Source organism: Neophocaena asiaeorientalis, unplaced genomic scaffold, assembly GCF_003031525.2.
Source record: "Neophocaena asiaeorientalis asiaeorientalis breed wild unplaced genomic scaffold, Neophocaena_asiaeorientalis_V1.1 scaffold87, whole genome shotgun sequence".
NCBI classification, from domain to species: domain Eukaryota; kingdom Metazoa; phylum Chordata; class Mammalia; order Artiodactyla; family Phocoenidae; genus Neophocaena; species Neophocaena asiaeorientalis.
Genome location: NW_020175432.1, coordinates 3386137 through 3404550, shown reverse-complemented (window position 1 = coordinate 3404550; position 18414 = coordinate 3386137). Strand labels below are relative to the sequence as shown.

Here is an 18414-nt window from a genome sequence, read left to right as displayed (position 1 = left end):
GGGACGGGGAGGTGAGGGGAGGAGCCCTGGAGGGGGCGCCAACGAGCAGGTGACGCAGTGCTCAGCCCGCTGGGGGCCCTAGGGCACCGCACAGAGTGGGCACCTAGAGTGGTTCCACCCCAGTGGTGATGGGCTGGGCTATTTACGCTCCAGCTCCTGAAGGTGTTGGGTCAAGGGCTCAGTCTGGGTTGCAATCGCTTGCAGCAAGAGGCAGTGGGGAACCGTGAATGTTGGGCTGTGGGAGCGCTGGAGCGGCCACTACACTCTTCATCTTTTAAATGGGCATATCCCTTGATCTCTTGACCCAACGATTTCCACCGGAGGGAGGAGGGAGCCAGGCGTTTATCCACCCACTTTGGGGTGGTGCAAACACCCTCCACTTCGGCCTGTCCTGTGTAAGGGCAGACTTGGGGATCCAGGAGGGAGCCAGAGGGAGCTCCATTTGTTCCTCCCCTCCAACCACCCCCCAGGTGGTCTCAGTGGGATCTTTATAACACTCAGATCTGTCCCCTGACCTTCCTGAGCTCCTCAGCTGCCCTCACCCACTCTGTCTCCTGCCCTGAGGCCCTTAGAAATACTTGCTGTTCCAAGCTAGGGCCATGCTGGTCCTTCCTCCTGGGCCACCTCCTGCAACCCCCAACTGGCCTCCTTTTTAGACTGCTTCCTACCCTCCAAGGCCTAGCTCCCTGACTCCTCCTGCAGGAAGCCCTCTCACTGCCCCAAGCTGAGAAATGGCTCTGACAATTCTCAAAGGGTCTGCTTAGTGGAGATCACCGATCTGGACGAGAATGTGAAAAACACACGGTGTTGGTATCAGTGTTGTTTATAAGATTTGTATGCCCCTACCCCACCATCATTCTACGAAGGTCCAAAGCTGATTGGTCCAGCTTGGCTGTGGGCGAGTCATCTTGACCAATAATTTCAAGACCCTTGTCCCCTGTCACCCCAGCCCTCCACAGAGGACTTTTTCAGTAAAATTCAATGCCTTGCATTCCACCATTAGCGCACACAGACCTGGATGTGGATACAGAGGCAAAAATGTGTGCAGCCTTCACAAACAGTCGCCTCCCTTTCTCCTATAGTCCCCCTTCCCGGCCAAGACTTTCCATGGACTCCTTTGACGGGTAGGGAGAGAGGGGAAAATGTGTACAGTACCAGACCATTTTTTGTCCTCCAATCTTCCTGGTCCTCGACACCTTCATCCCCTGTGAAGTTGGGGCTTTGGAGCCCTAGTTTCCAGGGGAGAAACATGGCACGATCAAGGTTTGTGAAAGCCTCCCTCCCTGGGGCTTCTGTGGCGTGAGGTGGAGGTGGGGTCCAGGAACAAAAGAGGCAGGAGGCCGAGGGACAGTGGAGGGACACTCCAGGGTGTGTTTGGAGGTAGAGCTACCAGGACCTGCAGATGGCTCGGATGTGCGGTAAACGGTTTCATGGGCAACTCGCAGCCCCCTCTTACAACGCAGGGAAACTTGCAGAAAATGCAGAGTGTGTAGGGTGAACTCAAGGCTTCTGTGGAGTGTTTAAGTTAGGCTGGAGAGCTCTCTCACCCAACTCAGATTCAGGTTCTAAATCGTCCCCACCTGCTCCCTTCTGTCCCTTCCCACCCTCAGAGGAGGGGTGAGGCATTGTCTCCACCCCAGCCTATGACAGTAGCCTCTGGGGATCCAGCTGAACACACAGCCCCTGCCACCCCAGCAGCACCATTGCCACATGCACCACGGTCACCACGCAGGTACAACTTTCTCCAACTGGGTTACCCTTCTGGGGATCCCCTTCCTCAGGTCACAAGGACCCTGGCCAGGCACATGGGGTGGATGAACCGTCAACCTGGTGGCCCCCCGCAGTGTCGCAGTCACAGCTCCCCATACAACCAGACACAGGACCAGGGACTTGGGAGGAGGAGAGAGGCCAAGGCAGCAGGTCCTCTGGGGGAAACTGAGGCATGTCCAGAAAGGGCCGCTTTTTCAGCCTCTGGATCTTACCCACATTGTGGATAAGAAGGTGGGCCAGTCTCTGAAGTCAGTGCCCACAGAGTAAGTGCCGAGCGTGGAGTTCATAAAAATGTGGGCTGCTTTCAAATGCTGGGGAGAGGGGCTTCCCTAGTGGCACAGTGGTTGAGAGTCCGCCTGCCGATGCAGGGGACACGGGTTCGTGCCCCGGTCCGGGAAAATCCCACATGCCGCGGAGCGGCTGGGCCTGTGAGCCATGGCCGCTGAGCCTGTGCGTCCAGAGCCTGTGCTCCGCAATGGGAGAGGCCGCAACAGTGAGGGGCCCGCGTACCGCAAAAACAAAAACAAACAAAAAAAAACGTTGCATTCAAACACTGGGGAGCCTCAGGGCCATTTGGTGTGGCTCTGTGTCCTCATCCCTGAGAGGCTGCACTTTCACCATCTGCCGTTAGGTGGCGCCCTGTAGTGCCCTTTGGATTCTGAACTCCCCACTCAAAATTTTAAAATAAAGTGGAAATAAGAATAAGTAAATAAAATATATCTTGGCTTCCAGGGAGTCTGCCCCATGTTTTTAGTCTATGAGCCTGGGAAACCAAAAAGGGCTGTGTCACATGTCATGTGTGTGTGACTATACATGTACAGCTTGAGGTGCTCTGGGCCCTAAGGGGACAGTGGACATGCTACTAGGTTCTGGAAAGCCTCCGGGTCCAGATCCTATCTCTGCCCCTGCTGGCTGTGTGGAGGAGGAAGCAAGGAGGGTTGTGTGGAAGTGTCCTACTGCTAGTCTTTCTAAGGACACCATGGTGATGTTGGCCAGGGCCAATGTCACTATCAGATGGGTTCTAAGTCTCCCAGGGGCTCGGTCACTGGTTGGAAGCACCATGGGAAGTATGGCCTGGGTACGAACATGATGATGGAAGTCAGAGATCTGAGAGATGCATTTTAGAGAGCACCATAGAGATGCATTTTAGAGAGCACCATAGAATGAAACAGTGTGGAATGAGAGTGTGGACCTCAGTGTAGACAGAGGTTGTGGGACATTAGCATAAACAAACATAGGGAGTGTCCAGTGAGGATCAGGGAAAATGGAATATCCAGTGTAGGACAGAATGTGGATTCACCCAATGGAGAATAGACAAGGAAGAATGTCCAATGGAGAACAGAAAACATAGCACATGAAATGTAGAATAGGAAGTGAAGAATAGTCAATGTAGAACTGAGATGCTGAGCAAACAACAAGGGATGGAGTACATGGGCCAAGAGAAGAGTTTGGCATTTGTTCTGCGTGAGGTGGGAGCCATGGATGATTGTGAGCGGAGGAGGGACACGGTCTGGCTTAAGTGTCAACAGGTGCCCTCAGGCTGTTCAGGGGAAAACAGACTGCGGGGGGTGGGTGGGAAGCGGGGAATGGAAGCCACAGGAGACCAGAGAGGAGGGGACTGCAGGTGGGAGATGATGGAGGCTGGATTGGGTGGAGGCTGTGAAGGGAAGGAGGCTGGTTGGGACAATAGTTACACTTGGAAGGTGAAGCCATCAGGAGGGGCTAACAGGTCAGGTATATAGCAAGAGAGAGAATTCAAGGCCAACTTCAGAGTTTGGGGATAAGCACCTGGAAGATGGAGCTGCCTCTTCTGCAATGGGGAAGCTGCAGAGGGAAGATGCAGAGCTCCTGGGGCCAGGATGTGTGTGAGCTGCCTGTGGCTCACCACATGGGGGTGCTGTGATGCCTGGACTCGTAAACCTTATGCCCATAGAAGTCAGGGTGTGAATTAGATTCGGGCCTCTCAGAGTCTCAGTATCTTTATCAGTTTAATGGGGACAATTGTCCCAGCACCCTGAACTGCTGGAGAAAGCACTTGAGTCAGCACCCCCAGCTTGATGAGCAATGGGCCTGCAACAAATGTCCCCCTTTTTTTCTTGGTCCACCTTCTCTGACACCCTCCTCAGCTTTGCTGGATCCCACCTGGATGCTGTAGCTCTGAGGAGTGTCTCATGACCCCCATGTAGGTCCTGGGAAATCCCAGTGACCCTCACTGCCACTGCCACCCACACTCTCTCAAGCCAATGCTCTGAGTCCAGAGGACCAAAGTCACAAATAGTTAATCCCCTGCAAACGGACATCCACATGGGCTCATACACAAAGACAAAAACACCCATGGAGACAAGGCAATCAACTATACACGATCCAGCCAAAACAATCTTGAGGGAAAAAAATGGAGCTGGAGGAATCAGACTCCCTGACTTCAGACTATACTACAAAGCTACAGTAATCAAAACAATATGGTACTGGCACAAAAACAGAAATATAGGTCAATGGAACAGGATAGAAAACCCAGAGACAAACCCACGCACCTGTGGTCAACTAATCTATGACAAAGGAGGCAAGGATATACAATGGAGAAAAGACAGTCCCTTCAATAAGTGGTGCTGGGAAAACTGGACAGCTACATGTAAAAGAATGAAATTAGAACACTCCCTAACACCCGTGGGCCTCTCACTGTTGTGGTCACTCCCGTTGCAGAGCACAGGCTCTGGGCACGCAGGCTCAGCAGCCATGGCTCACGGGCCCAGCCGCTCCGCGGCATGTGGGATCTTCCCGGACTGGGGCACGAACCCGTGTCCCCTGCATCGGCAGGCGGACTCTCAACCACTGCACCACCAGGGAAGCCCGGAAGAACACTCTTTGACATAAATCACAGCAAGATCTTTTTTGACCCACCTCCTAGAGTAATGGAAATAAAAACAAAAATAAATGGGGCCTAATGAAACTTAAAAACTTTTGCACAGCAAAGGAAACTATAAACAAGATGAAAAGACAACCCTCAGAATAGGAGAAAATATTTGCAAATGAATCAACGGACAAAGGATTAATCTCCAAAATATATAAACAGTTCATGCAGCTCAATATTAAAAAAACAAACAACCCAAAAAATGGGCAGAAGACCTAAATAGACATTTCTCCAAAGAAGACATACAGATGGCCAAGAGGCACATGAAAAGCTGCTCAGCATCACAGATTATTAGAGAAATGAAAATCCAAACTACAATGAGAAAAAAAAAAAAACTACAATGAGGTATCACCTCACACCAGTTAGAATGGGCATCATCAGAAAATCTACAAATAACAAATGCTGGAGAGGGTGTGGAGAAAAGGGAACCCTCCTACACTGTTGGTGGGAATGTAAATTGATACAGCCACTGTGGAAAACAGCCTGGAGGTTCCTTAAAAAACTAAAAATAGAACTACCATATGACCCAGCAATCCCACTACTGGGCATGTACCCAGAGATAACCATAATTCAAAAAGACACATGCACCCCAATGGTTCATTGCAGCACTATTTCCAATAGCTAGGTTATGGAAGCAACCTAAATGCCCATCAACAGATGAATGGATAAAGAAGATGTGGTATATATATACAGTGGAATATTACTCAGCCATAAAAAGGAACAAAATTGGGTCACTTGTAGAGATGTGAATGAATGTAGAGACTGTCATACAGAGTGAAGTAAGTCAGAAAGAGAAAAACAAATATCGTATATTAATGCATATATGTGGAATCTACAAAAATGGTACAGGTGACCAGTTTGCAAGGCAGAAATAGAGACACAGAAGTAGAGAGCAAATGTATGGACACCAAGGGGGGAAAGCGGGGGGTGGGACGGTGGTGGTGGTGGGATGAATTGGGAGATTGGCGTTGACATATATACACTAATATGTATAAGATAGATAACTAATAAAATCTGCTGTATAAAAAATAATATTAAAATAAAATTTTTTTAAAAGTGGAAAATTACCATTAAGCAAACACACAGGAATAATTGTTGCAATCAAGAATCATCAATGGGGGCTTCCCTGGTGGCGCAGTGGTTGAGAGTCCGCCTGCCAATGCAGGGGACACGGGTTCATGCCCGGGTCTGGGAAGATCCCAGATGCCGCGGAGTGGCTAGGCCCGTGAGCCAAGGCCGCTGAGCCTGCACGTCCGGAGCCTGTGCTCCGCAACGGGAGAGGCCACAACAGTGAGAGGCCTGCGTACCGCAAAAAAAAAAAAAAAAAGAATCATCAGTGGGTTTCCCTGGTGGTGCAGTGGTTAAGAATCCGCCTACCATTGCAGAGGACATGGGTTCGAGCCCTGGTCCGGGAAGACCCCACATGCCGCGAAGCAACTAAGCCTGTGTGCCACAACTACTGAGCCTGCGCTCTAGAGCCCGCAAGCCACAACTAGAGAAAATCCGCGTGCAGCAACGAAGACCCAACACAGCCAAAAATAAATAAATAAAAAATTTTTAAAAATCATCAATAGATGCTAAAATTAGAGGTTTATGGTATGATGAGAAACAAGATATTTGGTCAAGAAGTACCTGTCCACAAGATACCTATTCATTACAAAGGGAAAACTAGTAAATTTACCATGGGGATGTCTGCCAGATAAATGATCAAAGATGACAGCAGTAATGAGACATAGTCCCCAAAATACAATTTATTCACTGTGAAGTCCCCTGCTTTCATTTTCCTTGTTGTACTTGAAAGTTGCTAAGACAGTAGTATTAAATGTTCTCACCACACACAAAGAAAAGATAATTAGGTGATGGAGGTGGTAACCAATCCTATGGTGGTAATCATTTTGTAATATGTGTGTAGCACATCATCACTTTTAAACTTACACAATGCTATATGCCAACTGTATCTCAATAACGCTGGAAAAAAATATACACAATCTAGGCTTTTGTTTAAATGAACTGTTTAATTTAGAACAATTTTAGATTTACAGAAAAACTGTGAACAACAAAAAAAAAAAACTGTGAACATAGTACAGAGAGTTCCCATATACCCCACACCCAGTTTCCCATATTATTAACACCTTGCATTAATATGGTACACTTGTGACAATTAATAAACCAATATTAGAAATTGTTATTCCTTAAAAAAAAGCACAACTGGGCTTCCCCGGTGGCGCAGTGGTTAAGGGTCCGCCTGCCGATGCAGGGGACACGGGTTCGTGCCCTGGTCCGGGAAGATCCTACATCTCCGGCTGCGGAGCACAGGCTCCGGACGCGCAGACTCAGCGGCCATGGCTCACGGGCCCAGCCGCTCCGCGGCATGTGGGATCCTCCCGGACCGGGGCACGAACCTGTGTTACCCGCATCGGCAGGCGGACTCTCAACCACTGCGCCACCAGGGAAGCCCCCACCAAATATTCTTGATCAAGGGAGTTCCACGCTCAGAAATCCCCAGCGGGAGACAGTGATTGGTTGAATAAGTGTATTCCACTCAAACGTGCGAAATACGTGCAGGTGAGGAGACTGAGTCTCAGAGACACCGGTCACCCTGGGGTCCCAGAGACCCCGGTAGGAGCTCGTTGAGCAACTTTGAACTACAACTTCCGGCATGCAATGCGAGAGACTCCTTGTCCTCCTGATTTGCCTCCCGGCTCCAAGCCTGACGATTGGTTAGGTGGGCTGCTTGTCAGACCAAAGTCTGGTTTTGATTGGTCGAATTCCGAGCGGGGCTCCGAGCTCCAGGCCCATGGGTCCCGGCACAGCGCTCCAGCAGGCAACATGGTAAGCCGGCAACTCTTAGCATGGGGGGCCCTGAGGGGCTAGGGGTTCCGCCGAGGGGGGTCCAGGGAGACACCGAGGAGACCGGGATCCCTTTGTGGGCACTGAGGTCTCTGAGGGATTTGGGATCGCTCTGAGGGCCGTGTTTCCCTGTTTGGGGTCAGGGTCTCACTGCGGGACCTATGAGGGGGTCGGAGGTTGTACAAGGGAACTGGAAGGCCTTGAGTGTTCTGGGCTTCTGACAAGTCTCTGGGGGGCCCTCTAGGGGCCTGGGGTCCTGCTGAGGGTGTCGTCCCGTAGAGGGTACTGGGATCTGAACACCTTCGGAGCCCCGTAAGGGAGATCTGGGGTCCCCCGGGGCCCACTCTGGGGATGGTGTCCTGCGGGAGCGTGGGGGCCGCGCCGACAGGGTCCATCGGGGCTCCCTACGGGTGTGGGGTGTGCCGAAGGACCAGGGAGAATCCTGAGACGAGGGGGCCATGCGGAGGGGATCTGGGTGGGCTCAGGGCGGGGGAGGGTCCCAGAATTGGAGACAGCACAGTTGGAACCCTCAGGTCTCACGTAGTTCTGGGTCCAACCCATTGAGTTTATTCTTCAAGCTTAGCCTGGCCCCTGTGGGTCAGGCTGGTACTGGGCGAGGGCGGAGACCCCCCAGCCCCTAGGACTGGACAGAGGGAGAGACAGGATGGAGGGGCCAGGAAGGCAGCCTGAACTTGCCTGGGGTGGGGGGTGACCCCGAGGAGGGGCGCTGGAGGTGGGTCTGAAGTAAGAGCATTGATGGAAGGGGCTGATGAAAGTGGATGTCGTTCCAGGGTGCGGGATGTTGTGGGAGGTGAGGGGAAGGGCTCTCGGAAACGGGATGGAGGAAAGTCCCATTGATGTTACTTAGCAGGATTCTGGGATCACAGATCCAGGGAAGAGCTTTGAGCAGAGGAGGGACATGAGCTGATGGGATGCTTCAGAGATCTTTGGAGATCTGCAGAGCGTGGACCCTAAGACTGGAGGCTGCTGGGGGTGGGCGGTGAGAAACATCCCTGGACAGACCTCGGGAGCCTTAGGTGGAGGGATGCATGTCTTCCCTCCTTCCCTTCTCTTCCTTCTTCATCCTTCCTCCCTCTTTTTCTCCCTTCCTCTCTCTCCCTCTCCTTCCTTTCTAACGTCCTTCCTCTCCAAGTGCTGGGATCGCAGTTTGAACCATGGGTCTCCTCCCTGGGAGGTGTCCAAGGGTAATGGGGTCAGCGATGGAGAGCCCGGGGGTCTGGGAGGGTCTCTGAGACTCGAATGGTTGGGCGCAGAGGACGCCGGGGGAGAGAGCCAGGCAGTGAGGCGGGTTGGTCCTGAGCTGGGTCCTCCTGGCCTTGTGGGCTGAAGAGCGGAGTTGGACGTTTACTATGAGACTGGGAAGGGCCTGGGCTGCCTGGAGGAGCCGAGAGCAGTGTCCATGGGAGTGATGGGTGGGTGCTGGGGCCTCCAGGGAAGGGCCTGGAGGAGGCATGGTCTGTGAGCTCAGCAGAGAGGTTCTGCCAGGGGATGATGGGTCACAAGGGAGAGGTGTCTGGAGAGCCAGGGAGACTGGGGAGCAGCTGCTGGGAGGTGCTGGGTTTCCAGGGAGGAGTGGAGGAGGGGTCCTGGGAGGAAGGGCGGGGCGGCTTTGAGGGGCCCAACTGTGCTCTGGGTCATTAATGCCCGCTAGCCAGTCTGCACTTGGGTGGGGGGAGGGTGAGCAGTGAGACCAGAAAGATGATGCCCCACCTCATTACTGAAAAAACGTTCCTGGCCTCAGTTTACAAGTCACAGCATAAAGAAAATATCCTATTAGTCTTTTATTTTAATGATGGATTTCTCAGCAGTCATTCTGAATTACAGTGCTAGGCCCGATAGCCATCACATTAGAGCTTTCCCTATTAAATTTAGCTTATTTTTGCCTGATTAAAGGATAATTTTAACAATTAGTTTTAATATTAATGTAATCTTTATTTCATTTTAGTTGTTAATACCATAATACTAGCAGACAGCCCTCCTGAGCACTTAATTTTACATAATTACAAAAGCAAATTGGTATTTACTGCATTCAAGCAGGAAAACCCAGCTTCAGACTGATCACCAAAAACATTTTTTCTAAAACGTTTTAAAATAAGTATATGAAAATGTGTTATGAATTGTTGTTTAAAAGTTTGTTAGTAGAACTTGGTAAGAGAATTCCTAATTTAAAAAAGTCATCCCACTCAAACGTGTAAGTCTTTATCCTGAAACAGGTAGTGGGCCAGAAATAGATCGCTTTCCTCCTTGGTTGATTACAAAGGGAGGGAGAGGGAGAGAGGGTGACTTCAGTTATCAGGGATAATTTAAGATGGGAAAGACTTGGGGGACAGAGCCACCTGGGTGAACGTTGAAACTACAAGCTCACCTGAGACACAGTTACAAAAACTGCATCTGTGGGACCGTGGGAGAAGAGCGCTTCCACTGGGTGTGCCCGGCTCGTTGTAGGTCCAGAAGGTGGTCGTGAGAGGACACGAAACAAAATAGGAAGCACCCCATTTCCAGATGAGGAAAACTGAGGCTTGGGAAGATTTAAATCCGTAGCACAAGGAGGAAAGCGAGCCCCAGTGTCTGCTCCAGCACGTGCTCTCCGCCGCCCCACACCCCAGCCAGGTGGTGGGGAGGGACGTGCGTTTTGCTGGGGCTCCCAGGGTTGGGTCTGAGCCCACCCCAGGACCTTTCCCCAAGAAGCAGCTTGAGCCAGGGTGGCCCTGCCTCCACAACCTGGCCCCAGAGTCTCTATAAATAGCCGGGCTTCCGAGGCGGGAGCTTGTGATCCTCTGGCTGGCACTGCCCTTCATGTTTCCTCCCCGCAGGCTGTCCTTGGAGTGCAGCTGGTGGTGACGTTGCTCACCGCCACCCTCATGCATAGGCTTGCGCCACACTGCTCCTTCGCGCGCTGGCTGCTCTGCAATGGCAGGTGAGCCACACCCCCTCCCCGGGCGGTGGGCGGAGCCCCCTAAGGCCCCGCCCCCCTGGTTTTTCTCCTAGCCCCGCCTCAAGCCCTGAAAGGTGAGGGTTTTTTGTTTTGTTTTGTTTTGTTTAAAACAAACAAACAACTTTGTTGAGATGTAATTGACGTACAGTAATCTGCAAATATTTGAAGTACACAGTTGGATCAATTTTGACAGATTGTACACATCGCTGAGACCATCTAAATACTCAGAAGAACAGCTGCTTCCCCCACTCCTGCTCTCCTTCATCCCTACTCTAGCTGTAGATCTGTTTCCTGAAACTCTTTTTGTCCCGGTTTGGGTTTCGGACCCTTTCTGAGAATCTGGTGGAAACTGTGAACTCTCTAGGGCAATTCACATGGCAGTTCCTTTCCTGACTGCCTGTCTCTGCCCTTAGTCTCTTCCGATACAAGCACCCTTCCGAGGAAGAGCTTCGGGCCCTGGCGGGGAAGCAGAGGCCCAGAGGCAGGAAGGAGCGGTGAGTGAACCCCCAGTCTTAGGTAAGTGGCTCCCTTCCAGGGGAGGCCATGAGGGCACAGGGCCTTACCTGCCCACTTCCAGGCACTGCTCTGGGCACAGGAGAATTGGGGACACCCCAGGCTGACGAGATGGTCACTGTCATTCACTGGTTGCCTCCAGTTGGCATCTAATGCTTATTGGAAGTTTGCTGTGGGTCAGCCCTATGGGTGGGTGGTGACCACCACCCTGGCATTCAGAGGACACCCAGGCTGGGGGAGAAGTACCTCCTAGGCCTCCTGTGCTCTGAGGGTGACATGGTAGAGCCTCTCAGGCTGGGGTGGGGTGGACTGCCAGGGGAGGGGAGGATGGAGGATGCTGTTCTGACACATTCCCCCCTCCTCCCAGGTGGGCCAATGGCTATAGTGAGGAGAAGCCATTATCCGTGCCTCGTGACACCCCTTTCCGGCTGGAGACCTGTCCCCTCACAGCCGTTGATGCCCTCGGTAACAGCTGGGTCCCCAGCTCCCCTGGCCCTTGGCTCACACCTTGGTGGGGTTGGTGGGGGGAGCATCCTGGACGGGCTAAGCTGGGGACTCAGTTGCATCCTCCCCGCAGTCCTGCGCTTCTTCCTGGAGTACCAGTGGTTTGTGGACTTCGCGGTGTACTCGGGTGGCGTGTACCTCTTCACAGAGGCCTACTACTATGTGCTGGGCCCGGCCAAAGAGACCAACATCGCTGTGTTCTGGTGCCTGCTCGCCATCGCCTTCTCTATGTATCCTTCCTCTTAGCTCCCCAGGTGGGGAAGGTGGAGGCGTGTGGAAGCTGGATCCCAGGCTCCTTGTCGCCCCAGAAACTCAGTGGTGTAAAGCAGTCACTATTTTATGTTTGCCTGGGCCAGGGCTCAGCTGGGTTGCCTCATATCTGCTCCGAGTGGGCTTGCCTTTCAGCGGTCTAGAGCAAGCTTCCTCACCACAGCGGCCAGGAAGGAAAAGGCGGCACTGCAGGCCTCCTGAGGCTTTGCCTGAAGTCGGTCCACCCAACCCCTGTCCATTCTCTGGGTCAAAGCAACTCAGCAGTCTAGAACAGAAGCAGGGGCTGGCAAAGAGACGTCCCTTCTGTAATTTTTTTCGGAAGCTGCATAGAGAGCAGAGGCAAAACTGTGACTTTGAGGACCCAAGTCGGAGACAATGTCCTTGTGGAATGGGCTTGCAAAGAAGGGCAGATTGGAGATAGAGACTGGTATCTCTTTTAGCCTCTCAGAGGAACGGGAAACTCAGGAGCTGTGAATTCAGCCAGGAGGCTGAGTGAGTCAGGGAGACTTGACCTCCTGACAGACAGACAGACAGAGACAGAGTTGGCCATTTCTAACTGACCACGGGCAGTGTGATGAGGCCAAGCTGGAGGCCTGGCTCAGGACCGCCTGCTCGCTGATGACACAGGCCTGAACAGCAGTAAGCCTCGTGTCCTGGGCTTGCCCGGCAGCTCACTCCTCTGCTCCCCAGGACTCCAAGCCTGAACTTCCATGTTAGTGCTCTGGAGTTGGGGGGTCACTGGTTGGGGGTGGTGGATGGGGGAGGGGTCACTACAGGCACTGGAGGCCTCCTTAGCCCTGCCCCCAGCAAGGTGTTCCTGACCGTGACCCGGCTGTACTTCAGTGCAGAGGAGGGGGGCGAGCGCTCAGTCTGCCTCACCTTCGCCTTCCTCTTCCTCCTCCTGGCCATGTTGGTGCAGGTGGTGCCGGAGGAGACACTTGAGCTGGGCCTGGAGCCAGGTATGTGCAGTCTGGGGCCTGGGGTTTTTGCTGCAGTCTGGGGCCTGGGGTTTAAGCCTCTGGGTTATTGCTGTCAGTGTTTACGTATTTTGAGGCTAATTGACGAGGTGTTTACAAGTTTAAAATTGCTACATCTTCCTGGCAAATCTGCCATTTTTTTCATGATGTATGGACCCATTTTGATTCTAATAATACTTCCATCTTAGTCTAGTTTGTCTGGTATTAATATAGCCTTTCCAGCTTTCTTCCTTCCTTTCTTCCTCCCTCCCTTCCTTATTTCCTTCTTCCTTTTTTTTTTTTTGCGGTACACGGTCCTCTCACTGTTGTGGCCTCTCCCGTTGTGGAGCACAGGCTCTGGACGCGCAGGCTCAGCGGCCATGGCTCACGGGCCCAGCTGCTCCGCGGCATGTGGGATCTTCCCGGACCGGGACACGAACCTGTGTCCCCTGCATCGGCAGGCGGACTCTCAACCACTGCGCCACCAGGGAAGCCCCTTCTTTTCTTCTTATTCTTCTTCTTATTTTTTTTTTTGCGGTATGTGGGCCTCTCACTGTTTGGGCCTCTCCCGTTGCGGAGCACAGGCTCCGGATGCACAGGCTCAGCGGCCATGGCTCACGGGCCTAGCCGCTCCGCGGCATGTGGGATCTTCCCGGACCAGGGCATGAACCCGTGTCCCCTGCATCGGCAGGCGGACTCTCAACCACTGCGCCACCAGGGAAGCCCTTCTTTTCTTTTTAAATTGATATACACTTGACATATTATATTAGTTTCAGGTGTACAACATAATGATTCAATATTTGTGTATACTGCAAAATGAGCGCCACAATAAATCTAGTTAACATCCATCACCGCACATAGTTACAATTTTCTTTTCTTGTGATGAGAACTTTTAAGATCTACTTGCTTAGCAACTTTCAAATATACAATACTACCTTTCTTTTGATTAGTATTTGTTATATCTTTTTGACATCCCTTTACTTTCAACCTTCCAGTGACCTCATGTTGAGGTATGTCTACTTTAAAAAATAATAAATATATAGATATAGATATTTTCTTTCTTTATTTTCTTTCTTTAAGTTTTCATTTGGCCGTGCTGCATGGCTTGCGGGATCTTGGTTCCGTGACCAGGGATTGAACCTGTGCCCTCAGCAGTGAAAGCTCAGAGTCCTAACCACTGGACTGCCAGGGAATTCCCTACCTGGATATTTTCCATCAAGTCTGATAGTCTGTATCATTTAACTTCAAAATTTAATCCACTTACATTTATTGTGTTTTCTGACATATTTGGCCTTGTCTCTACCATCTTACATTTTCACTTTCTATTTGTTCCTTTTCTTTTGTGCTGTTGACAGTGGCTGCCAGCTTAATTGTCCTTCTTCTTAGGTGATCTGTCATAACTTCTGACTGCTTTGTGAGCTCTTTGTTTTTGGTATTCTGCAGTTTTGCCACAGTGTGTCTAGGTATGGATTTCTTTGTATTTATCGGGTTTTACATACTTTGTATGTATCATCCATTCTGCAGACTTCTCAATAATTACCTTTCAATATCTCTTTTCCTTCATTCTCTCTCTTCTCTCCTTTTGGGGTTCAGACTTGACTTATATTGAATTTCCTATTCTGTCCTCCTTATCTCTTAATCTTCCATCACATTTCCCACCTTCCTGTCTTTCTTAGTTGGAATCTGAGTGATTTCTTCAGATCCAATTCGTCATTTCCTCTTTTGGCTCCTTCTGAGATGCTGTTTAACAACTTATCACTTCAATAATTATATTTTCCTTTTGGAAGAGCTTAACTGATTCCTTTGCAAATCCACCTGATCCTCTGAGGTAGTCTCATGTCACCTGTTCTGCAATTCCAACTTTTATTTTCCTCAGGCATTTCACACAGAAGCCTTGGGGTCTAAACTTGTCCTTTGTTTTTTTTCTCCTGACTCACCTTTATGGTAATTTATTGTGTTGTGTGTTTGGTGATTTTGGTTGTGAGCTCACATTATTTGCTTTTACTCCATGGAAAATGTGGGGGCCTGAACTGAGAAATCTTTCCAGGACTTTGATTTCCTCCTGTGGAGCCCTTCATGACCCTCCAGCCTCGGGGAAGCTCAGACTCAGTGCCCTCCGCCCCCATGTCCCTCAGTCCAGTCAAGGGTGTCCGTCTAGCACATTCTCCTGAGCTTCACATAACTGGAGAACAAAATTGTCCTCATGCTTCTCACAGGGCCTGGCTGCCACTAGTGTGTTCCTACCTGGGGGACAAAAGGATGTCTGGGAGGAGGGCAGAGTAGGCTCTGAGGCCCCAGGGGTCTATTTTGGACACCACCCTCTCTTTGTCTTCCCTAGGCCTGGCCAGTATGACCCAGAACTTGGAGCCACTTCTGAAGACACAGGGCTGGGACTGGGCGTGAGTCCTGGGAAGGGAGGGGGACCAGCGGCATGCTGCGACCTGCAGGCAGGGTGCTGACCTGCCGCGGGGCCCTGACCCTTCTCTTTTTCCCAGTCTTCCTTTGGTCAAGCTGGCCATCCGCGTGGGGCTGGCGGCAGTGGGCTCCATGCTGGGTGCCTTCCTCACCTTCCCAGGCCTGCGGCTGGCCCAGACCCACCATGATGCACTGACCATGTCAGAAGACCGGCCCATGCTGCAGTTACGTGGGGGACCGGGTGGATGGAGCGTTAGGGCGCCTAGGGAAGGGGCCGGTGGGGATGGTGGGTGCCCAAGCCTACCTGCTCTGCGCCCTTGCCCCCAGGTTCCTTCTGCACACCAGCTTCCTGTCCCCCCTGTTTGTCCTGTGGCTCTGGACCAAGCCCATGGCGCGGGACTTCCTGCACCAGGCTCCCTTTGGGAGCACGTCCTTTTCTCTGTGCGTATGGAAGTGGGAGGCAGGGCAGCTGGGGCCCCCTCTGGCTACTCCAGACTCTGAGACTAAGGGAGGAGTGCGTCCTGGGGGAGGATCCTGGGGCAGAGGGCAGCCTCACTAGCCCCCTCGCCCCTCTCGGCGCAGGCTGTCCGACTCGGCCTTCGACTCGCTGCGTCTCTGGATGCTGGTGGCACTGTGCCTGCTGCGGCTGGCGGTGACCCGGCCCCACCTGCAGGCCTACCTGTGCCTGGCCAAGGCTCGAGTGGAGCAGCTGCGGCGGGAGGCCGGCCGCATCGAGGCCCGAGAGATCCAACGGCGGGTACCGGCGCGGGCGGGGAGGGAACCTGGGCCTCAGGGCGGGGCTCCCTGTCCCTCAGGCGTGGGGTTACCCGGAGCCCGAAGGTCCCCTGCTGCAGCCACTGCTACCTGTCCACTAGGTGGTGCGGGTGTACTGCTACGTGACAGTTGTGAGCCTGCAGTACCTGACTCCGCTCATCCTCACACTCAACTGCACGCTGCTGCTCAAGACGCTGGGTGAGAACCCGCCTGGGAGACGGCGGGGGCGGGGTCTGGAGTTGGAGCGGGGCGGGGCTGTTTGAGGCTGGAGGGCCCTGAGATGGGGGCGAGGTCAGAGGCGGAGCCTGGGGTGGGGCCCGAAGATGAGGTGCGGGCAGAGCCTGGGGTAGCCGAGGTGGTGGAAGGAGGCAGAGCCTGGGGCGGGGCGGGTGAGTGTCAGCATGGGTGGGGATCCTGGAGGCCAACTCCGCCTGCGCCTCCACCCATCCCTCCCTCCACCCTGTTTCTCTCGCAGGCGGCTACTCCTGGGGCCTGGGTCCCGTCCCCCCGCTGTCCCCCACCCCGTCCTCAGCCCTCGATGGCCCGGTCGGCCCCGAGGAGGACGAGGCCCGGCAGACCGTGGCCCTGATCGCCGGGGTCCTGGGCAGCCTGCTCCCCCCACTCTTCCTCCGCGGCGTCCTCTCCTTCCTCATCTGGTGGATCGCCACCTGCCAACTGCTCTCCAGCCTCTTCGGCCTGTACTTCCACCAGCATCTGGCGGGCTCCTAGCCCGCCTGCAGACACTCCTGCAGCCCCAAGGTCTGGTCCTGGGCCAGCGGGGCGCGGGCCACCCCCTCAGTGTCCCCAGGTGCAATGTGGTCCTGGGAGTCCCAGATGCGTCTGCTGTGCCAGTCCCCTTCACTGCATGCCTGAGCCGTGGCCACGCCTTGGACCCTGAGCTTCTGCCTAGAAACTGATTCCCCAGGCCCAGCGGCAGAGGGTCCCACGGCCAGCCATTGTTCCCAGATTGCATGTGCCCAGTTTGACTGCAGTGGGGGTGGGCGTGGGGGTGGGAGGGGGCACTCTTCTGAACAAATAAAGGAGCAAGCCGATTTTTTAAAAAATCAATTTATTTATTTTTGGCTGCGTTGGTTCTTTGTTACTATGCACGGGCTTTCTCCAGTTGTGGCGAGAGGGGGCTACTCTTGGTTGTGGTGTGTGGGCTTCTCATTGTGGTGGTTTCTCTTGTTGCAGAGCATGGGCTCTAGGCACGCGGGCTTCAGTAATTGTGGCACGTGGGCTCAGTAGTTGTGGCTCACGGGCTGTAGAGTGCAGGCTCAATAGTTGTTTCACACGGACTTAGTTGCTCTGCGGCATGTGGGATCTTCCGGGACCAGGGCTCGAACCGGTGTCCCCTGCATTGGCAGGTGGATTCTTAATCACTGCACCACCAGGGAAGCCCGAGCAAGCTGCTTTTTACAAAAAGGATCCAGACGGTTTGGGAAGCGGCTTTCTGCATGCTGTCAGGTTAAGTGGTGCAGGCTGGGTGGGGAGTCCGGGGCTTCAGTGCTGAAAGAAGGGAATGATGGAGGGACAGCATAGCAAAGGCCTGGGAGGAAGAAACAAAGAGAGAATGAAAGGGGGTGAGAAGAAATGGACCAAGTGTGAGAAGTGAGAGAAATGGGGGGAGAGGGAGGTGGGTGAGCCCATGGTACTGGGCAGGGGGCCATGGGGGATACCGCCCTCTTCCACAAGTACAGGGGGACTGCCTTCTTATCAAGGTCACACACAGCAAATGGGCACATTGTTGAGGCCGTGGTGACCCAGGAGAAGGAGGACAAGGGTCCATCACCAACTGGCATTTTCCTATAGCTGTGGCCATGCGGTGGGAAACCCATGTGCGTGCACGTGTGTATTCTAATGTACGTGTTGTTAAAAATCCAACAGTACATTTTAAAGATCTTATTGGCTTTATATAACAATTCATGAATCGGGCTGCATCCAATCCAGCAGATAGAAAGGAGTTCTGAGGAGCTGTATAAAAGACTTTTGTAAGGCAAAAGGGAGTGGGAACAAGGAAGTTATATTAGCGAAAAGTAGACTTGTGGCAAGGTCCCTTTCCTTTAGGGGATGGCAGCTGTCTCAGGTAGATCACCTTACTTGTGCTGATCAGGCAATTTCTGATTGACTGGTTTCAGAGTCCATTTCTGGACGAGCTGAAACTGTAATTAAGTCTCAGTTTGGTGACATAAGCCTTAGCGTAAGTGACTCCATTTTGAGCCCGTCTTGTTTTTTTCACAATGTAATCTTTTAGCATATGTAAAATGTACATTAAGAATAAAAATGACGGGCTTCCCTGGTGGCGCAGTGGTGGAGAGTCCGCCTGCCGATGCAGGGGACGCGGGTTCGTGCCCCGGTCCGGGAGGATCCCACATGCCGCGGAGCGGCTGGGCCCGTGGGCCATGGCCGGTGGGCCTGCGCGTCCGGAGCCTGTGCTCCGCAACGGGAGGGGTCACAGCAGTGAGAGGCCCGCATACCGCAAAAAAAAAAAAAAAAAA

The 18414-nt window shown here is 52.8% G+C and overlaps 3 protein-coding genes across 4 annotated transcripts in view; 2 read left to right on the top strand and 1 right to left on the bottom strand.

The window, feature by feature from the left end:
* Positions 1-1121, top strand: part of MEF2B (myocyte enhancer factor 2B) — a 20437-nt gene extending 19316 nt beyond the window's left edge. The window contains 1 exon segment of the mRNA XM_024767479.1: positions 1083-1121. Within this exon segment, the coding sequence (XP_024623247.1) occupies positions 1083-1121 (39 nt within the window).
* Positions 1122-7459: 6338 nt separating this feature from the next.
* Positions 7460-16918, top strand: TMEM161A (transmembrane protein 161A). Of its 2 annotated transcripts, none has more exons than XM_024767257.1 (12): positions 7460-7510; positions 10363-10466; positions 10898-10978; positions 11365-11462; positions 11575-11731; positions 12579-12730; positions 15066-15126; positions 15223-15366; positions 15470-15583; positions 15725-15899; positions 16018-16114; positions 16392-16918. In XM_024767257.1, the coding sequence occupies exons 1-12, from the start codon at positions 7508-7510 to the stop codon at positions 16643-16645; spliced, it is 1440 nt and encodes a 479-aa protein (XP_024623025.1). In that variant the 5' UTR covers positions 7460-7507; the 3' UTR covers positions 16646-16918. The 2 variants fall into 2 exon arrangements, with proteins under 2 accessions (XP_024623025.1, XP_024623026.1); XM_024767258.1 differs by lacking the exon at positions 7460-7510 and adding an exon at positions 8417-8528.
* A 316-nt stretch (positions 16919-17234) lies between these two features.
* SLC25A42 (solute carrier family 25 member 42) overlaps positions 17235-18414 on the bottom strand; it is a 26274-nt gene continuing 25094 nt past the window's right edge. Inside the window, exon 8 of the mRNA XM_024767422.1 lies at positions 17235-17465. Within this exon, the coding sequence (XP_024623190.1) occupies positions 17380-17465 (86 nt within the window). The 3' untranslated portion in view covers positions 17235-17379. The remainder of the gene's footprint in view (positions 17466-18414) is intronic.